Here is a 6945-nt window from a genome sequence, read left to right on the forward strand (position 1 = left end):
GGGCCTACCTCAAGTACCTTCCTTTAGAAAGTCTGTGGCCCTTTGCGGCAACGTGTTCAGGAGCTAGCCTGAACCCCACCTCTCAGGGACTCCTCTGGTCCTATGGCCCCTCTCACCATAGTGCTTGGACTCTTGGGACTCTGCTACCCCTGGGGTTCCGGCAGGGGTTCCAGGGGCAGCTCAGTCTCTCTGCGGCTGAGGACGGAAATGATCCAGTGGAGGCTTGATGACCTCCCTCTCCGTGGGGAGGTTGAGTATCTGGTTCCTTCCACCTCCAAACACTACCAGTGGCCAACTAGCAGGTCTGGGGGCACTGCTGGGCCAGTGGCACAAGTGACACAACAGCCTCCTCCTTCCCCAGCTCCCGAACCCCTCATGTCTTTCTGCCCCATAAAACTGCACCCAAAGGCTGAGCCTGGCACACCTTTCCTACTGGAGGCCTGAGGGGCAGGGTAGACGTCGCCTGAACTTGATCCTTCTTGTCTCCTCACAATGGCACAATCAGGACTGATGCTGTGATTCTCCTTGTCTCTATGCAGTTGGGTGCAGGACCAGGCAGTGACAAACTGAAGAGCTCAGCAGGGGGATGCTACAGAAGACCTGCTGCATGTGGGTCCCTGGACCCTCCCTTGAGGGCAACTTCGCTTCCCTCTCAGCCTGTCCCTTGAGTTTAAGTCCAGCTGAATCATCACACTGGGAAGAAACCTAGGCTGTAATCTCTGGGAGGTGGGTGGCTCCAGCATCCAAACTCAACCTGCGGGTGAGTCTGTTCTCGGCTGAATGGATGTGAGCCTAGGTGAGATGGAAGCTACGTGAAGGTGAGTATCAATAGCCACCCAATTAACGACGATGACACAAACCAAATATAATCAAAACCTGCAGTGAGGTGGGTAAACTGCTGAGAAAACACCCTGAAAATTACAGTATGGGCATTTGGGCATGGTGATGGCCCATGTCTTCCAACTTCCAGATGAAAGGCAAGGGCCGTGGTCTTGCTATAAAGCCAGGGAAAGGCCATGGGGCAGAGTTTTCCTTCAGGATCCTCCCCACCCCTGACATCTACAGGCTATTGCAAGACCAACAGCCATTTTCTGGTTGTTGAAAAGGTCATCACAGAACCGAAGGGAAGCGGATACTCGTAAGTCAGAATAGCCTCAGTGCCTCAGTGCCTGAGCCCCCACCTCCCTGCCCCCCTTTCTGCCGGATGGAGGGCTCCTCCAACAGACAATCTTCGCCTGGGATTCCCCACTGTCATTGCTGGGAACTTCCTAGAGCTGCGCTGTAATCTGAGGCTCTTCTCATGCAATTCTTCCTTCCCTCTCTCCTTTCACAGGTGCCACTCTCTTCCTGATGACTCCTGCTCCTTCCCCCTTTATCCTTCACAGCTGTGTTCTCCTATAAATCTCTTGCTTGTCTAATTCTATCTTAACATCTACTGCTCAGAGGACCTGAACTGAAAGTCTAGCATACACGGGATCTGGGTCCGGCACCACTAGCAAGCTGATTCTCAGGGTGGGCAAATCTGGAGAGTTTTATAATAGCTGGAGGGAGGCCCTGTGGAGAGGCTCACTTGTGGGTGTTGGGAAAGAAGGTTGATGAAGGGTGCAACAATCCGAGAAAATGAACACAGTGCTTATCAGCACATGCAATGAGCTAGAGAGTTGGAGATGCATGTTCCCTTTGGGAGGCGCAAACATTACAGAGTTTAATCCCAACTCCGCCATCTCTTTGGGAAAGTTTCCTCATCCGTAAAATAGGAATAATTTTACTTACCTTGCTGGGCTATAAGAATGAGGATAGTGTTGGGGCGCCTGGATGGCTCAGTGGGTTAAATGTCCGACTTCAGCTCAGGTCACGATCTCTTGGTTTGTGGGTTTAAGTCCTGTGTCAGGCTCTGTGCTAACATCTCAGAGCCTGGAACCTACTTCGGATTCTGTGTCTCCCTCGCTCTCTGCCCCTCCCCCACCCACGCTCTGTCTCTCTCAAAAATAAATTAGCATTAAAAAAGATAATAGTTTTTAAGAATGAAGAGAGCGTTGCACGCTTGGTGTGTCCTGGCACAGGTGCTCTCAATTTAGAGAAGCTTTGCTAATTATTTGTATTTTCTTTTAGGAAGAGAAGGCAGGTCCCTCCTGTTGCTTGAAGCCAGTTAGGGACTGGTTCAGGAGAAAAAGCACTAGATTCACTCTGGGAAGGGCCTGCAGGCTTGCCCCCCACCCCTTGGAAAAGGTGAGGGTTCTGTGTTGGGGGGGGGTTTCAGCTCCTGCAGAGTGTCTGTGTGGTGGGACCCTCCTGGGGGGAGGGCCTGGGTGGGGGGAGGGGAGGGGAGGGAAGGGAAGAGAAAAGGACCTTCGAAATTCAGGTGAGCCGGTTTCTGCCAAGTGGAGAGTGGAGTCAGGGCCCAGACCTGGAAGGCCAGCCCCCTTGGGCTCCTCCCCTTTCCTTTGTCCGTTGCCCTCAGCTGGTGAGAGACGTTAAACTGCCAGCCCCATCCCCGTGCCCAGGGGAACGAGACTATATGGTCGGAGCCAGTTTGAAAGGGGACCCTTGTCCTCATAGGCGCCAGGCAGTGGCAGTAGCTTTGTGTGGGGATGAGGGCAGACCCAGTGACAAGGAGGGATTGCAAGAAGACACGGGCCAGGTGTCCAGTTCTGCGCATGCCCCTGGCCCACCCCTGGTGGCCCAGAGCTTGCCATGTACCCTTCACCTACTAGGCCTACCTAGACCTCCCACAACTCTCTGCCGCCTCCTTTTAAGAAGTCCATTTTCCTGAATGGAAGGTAGGTGACAAATTAAGTTCCTCAGGGCTGACTCTAGGGAAAAACAGTGGGAGGGGACGTTATGTCTTGGCAGGCCCTCTCCCCCTTACTCACACCTTCCTGGCCACACCACAGGTGTCCGGTTCTGGCTGTCAGGATGCTCTGTGGCCTGGCACCCTTTTCTGCCTGGGAGGAGAGTAGCCAATCAGCTAACCACATCAAGGACTTCATGTGCCCCCCACTCCTCCGGGGCAGGGACTGGTAAATGTCAGCTGGGCTGAACTGGATTCTCCAAAAAATGAAGAAATGAAAGAACTGAGGAGGGAGGATGTGTGCAAATGCCCCCAAATACAACCCCACCCACGCTCCATCTTCCTTCCTATTCCCTTCTCTCTCCACCCTCCCCTGAACAATCTCTCCTGCAATTTGGGAGGCACACAGACCTGGGTTGGACTTTGGGTAAGACACTCTCTCTGGGCCAGTTTCTGTGTCTGCACAGCAGGCTAACACCTCTGCTATCAGACCACGATGAGATGGTGAGATTTAAATGAGGTGAGCACAACGGGGGGCCAGCATTCTCCTCCCCACCCCAGCTTCCCCCAGAGCTTCGGGCCTTCAGAGCTGGACTGATGGCTGCCAGAGATTGGAGCACCCAAGCCGAGGGGGAAGTAGCAGAGAGGGAGCTTGGGGGAGGGGCTCCTGAGGGGCTGCAAGCTCAGAGGAGGCCTGACCCGTTGGCAGGGGAAGTGAACCCACAGGTCACAGGGGCACCGGACGGACATCCTGTCCTGGCTTCTCACCTGTCTCCACAGGGCTCTGAGATACCAGGTGTTAGCAACTAGCATTTCGAAGATATGAAATACTCCACTGAGTCAGGTGCTGAGATGGGCCCTTTTCCTCACTTTGTCTTCATTCATCCTCACAGGACTCTGCATAAGATGGACACAGCTATTCCTATGATTAGTGGAGCACGTGGAGGCTCAGAGAGATGGTGTGGCAGCTGGGGGACCAGGGCTGGCACTTGATCGGTTGGGATGACTCCAGACACAGTGCTCTCTCTCTCTGTTCTGCAGCAAGATGCACACCTTGGTTTTGCCTGGCCGTCTGCATGCCAGCCCCCTGGGGTAGGTGCTGGGAATGTCACATAAAAGAGACAGACATGGTCTCATATTCACAGGATCACATTCTCAGTGGGGAAGACTGATAAGTCACTGGGCAGTTACAACAGCGTGAGCATGTGCTATCCGCGGTGAAGTCCCAGAATCAAGGGTATCTTGAAGAGGGGCATCTGTCCCCGATGTGTGTCCATAGAGTGTCCATAGACTTACCCTCCCCTGATTTCTCTTCTGAAGTCAGGCCAGTAGCATGGCTAGGTGTAAGTGCTGTCTGCAAGGGGGGGCCTTCCCGCCTCCCTCCTTCCCTCCCTCCCTCTGGCACCACCTCTCACCACTGGCTCGGTGTCTGAAGTACAGCAGTTCCCGCTGGGGGTATAGGAAATAGGACTAACAAGGAAGGACCAGCTCTGGCATTGCATCTCTCCCGTGGGCATGGTGGGCCCAGCCTCCTATCCTCCATCCCCTGGCGGTCCTGGGATCTCTGGACAGCATTGGGGAACAGGTCACCCTAAGGCCTCTCCTCTGCTGCTCAGATTGCATTCCTCCCACATTGCCCACAACTTCCTCTGGACCCAAGTTAGCAAGACCCTGCCCCTCACTCAACCTCTTTGCCTTCTTTGTAATTCTCAACGCCAAGAATAACTCCCCCTGGCTCATACCACAATCCCCTTTTTCATCTCAGGCCTCCTCAGTCAAAAATTATTCCTGGGGCACCTGAGTGGCTCAGTGGGTTAAGCAACCGACTTCAGCTCAGGTCATGAACTCACAGTTCGTGGGTTCGAGGCCCACATCCTGCTCTGTGCTGACAGCTCAGAGCCTGGAGCCTGCTTTGGATTCTGTCTCCCTCTCTCTCTGCCCCTCCCCTGCTTGCAGTCTTTCTCTTTCAAAAATAAATAAATATCAAAAAAATAAAAAGAAAAAACTAAACAAACAAAAAAAAANAGAGGAGGAGAAGCCAATGTCTCATACTCACCCTCTTCTTCAGGGAATAATCTATGTAGGTGTGCTCTAGACATGGGGTCATTCCTAATGGGGCCTGTCCTTTGGGGCCATCCCCAAAGCTGAGTTTGTGTGGTCCATGGGAAGCTGTCAAAGGCTCCCTCGTATAGAAATGGCCCGAGTGACTTACACTGGGCCTCACCCTCTCTACCTCAAGTTCCGTCTTCTGACCTGAGAAGACAGGCATTACGGAGAAATTTTAGATACACCGGAGCTCAGAGGGAGAATTACAGACGCTGGCTTTGTATACAAAACAGCTTTATTAAAAATTCAGCAATCTGGAAAACAAAGCCTTCACAAGGGTTCTATCAAAAAGTACAAATTTTAAATAAATGAGTCAGAAAAGTGGCAGCCAGATACACCAGCCAGTTACAACCGTGGGAGAAGGGAGGAGGTGCCCAGAGCCCCCTTCCCCCCAAAAGGGTGGGCACCCAGGTCTTTGGACTTGCGCAGGGCCAGGCCAGTGCCCTGAGTTTTCCTTTCCTTGGAAAAAATGGAAAGAACCTGGAAAGTGTAGGAAATTGAGTCTGAAGCAGAAAGGCACAAAAGTCATTTAAAAGGCACGACTGCTAACTCCAGCCCTGAGGAGCATCAAGTGGGTGAATGGGTGATCAGAGCCACAGGCCCCTGGCTCAGGTCATTCTCCTGACTGGTGTCACCTCTAGGTTTGGCCACAGGTTAAGGTGGACCAAATGGACGGCACAATTTCTGCAGCCCTGGGGGCCTGGAGCTCGTCTTTGGAAGAGATCTGTTACTCACTGGCAAGCTGGCATCCAGCCGTGCCAGGGCAAGCAGGGTCGTGTGGCCCTTAAGAAATTCCCTCAGTGGGGAGCAACAGGCATCTTGTCCAACCCCGTCCTCTGAGCCACAGTGGGCACCCGCCCTGGACAAGGAACTCCTGATGCCAGTCCTTGCCATCTAGGCATCTGGAGAGGCCCAAAGCCTCTGGAGCTAGGGTTTTCTGAATGGCAGGCAGCTGACATTATCAAAACCAGTCCCCAACAGCTGCTGGCCTATCCCATAGTCATTGATGACAGGCTTCCCTGGTGACATTAGGCAGTGGGTAGGCAAAGAGGGAGAAGTCTAGGATATACTTAGGAAGCACGTCTTGCAGGAGAGCCCGTGGGGCACTGCACAGGTGGTAATGCAGGCTTTCAGGACTGGCAGGCCGGTACCAGGCCTGGCGAGCCGGGAATCGGACATGGGGTGGCGCCCGCACCCACTCCAGCACCTGGTTTGCATCAGCCTCCAGCCTCTCATAGGAGCCTACAAAGTCGTAGTGCACCGCGCAAGGCTGGCACAAGTGGTACACGGGCATCCAGTGCTCATTCATCCGCTCAGGGTCCTCGTCCACCAGGTATCTCAGGAACTCAGGGAAGGTTACATCGTCCCCTGCAGGGCTGGGCCCCGCGCCCGCTCTGTACCGCCTCACGATCTCGGCCCCATAGCGCTGCTGGTACTCTCGGATTTCGCCAAACTTGTTACGGTAGGCAGAGAGTAGGCGTTCCAAGGGGTCCCGCACAAACAGAAACTTGAAGTAGTGCTGTAGGCGGTAGCGAATTTCCTCGGGCCGCAGGTCGGCCAAGAACACCAGGTCGTTGCGGTGGTCCATCTTGAGGCGGACGTCCACGCTGTCCAGGACGCCTGCCAGTACCTTCAGCACCCGCTTCCAGTTAGAGCAGGCCACCTTGGGGACGTAGCAGTAGAGGAAGCGGTAGCGGTCACTCACAAGGATGTGGCGCAGTAGGGTGCGCCGCTGCCCCACTGGCAAGTCCCAAGGGTCCCGGGGCATGCCTGGCTGTCCGCACACCGCCCGCAAAGTGCGGTTCCGGACGTCCTGCCTCACCTGCAAGTCCGAGTCCCCGGCCTCCAGGGACAGCCCCGCGGGCCTGGAGAGGGCCGGGCGCCAGGCCGCGCCCTCGCGATTGGGGGGGTGCAGGGGAAGGGGCTTCATTTCGGCCAGGATGCCCCGCTCGATCATGAGCAGCAGCCCGCTGGAGGCCACGATCACCGCGAACATCAGCATGGACGGCAGCAGCAGGGGCGGCCCCCCAAGCCCGGCCCGAGCCCCG

At 54.9% G+C, this 6945-nt stretch overlaps 1 protein-coding gene across 1 annotated transcript; it reads right to left on the reverse strand.

Moving 5' to 3' along the window:
- Nucleotides 1-5136: 5136 nt before the first annotated feature.
- CHST14 (carbohydrate sulfotransferase 14) lies at nucleotides 5137-6937 on the reverse strand. The gene has a single exon (XM_077764685.1). It carries the CDS (start codon nucleotides 6897-6899, stop codon nucleotides 5898-5900), a length of 1002 nt encoding a protein of 333 aa, XP_077620811.1. The 5' UTR covers nucleotides 6900-6937; the 3' UTR covers nucleotides 5137-5897.
- Nucleotides 6938-6945: the final 8 nt, after the last annotated feature.

Source organism: Crocuta crocuta, unplaced genomic scaffold (genome assembly GCF_008692635.1).
Source record: "Crocuta crocuta isolate KB4526 unplaced genomic scaffold, BGI_CrCroc_1.0 scaffold102, whole genome shotgun sequence".
Taxonomy (NCBI): domain Eukaryota; kingdom Metazoa; phylum Chordata; class Mammalia; order Carnivora; family Hyaenidae; genus Crocuta; species Crocuta crocuta.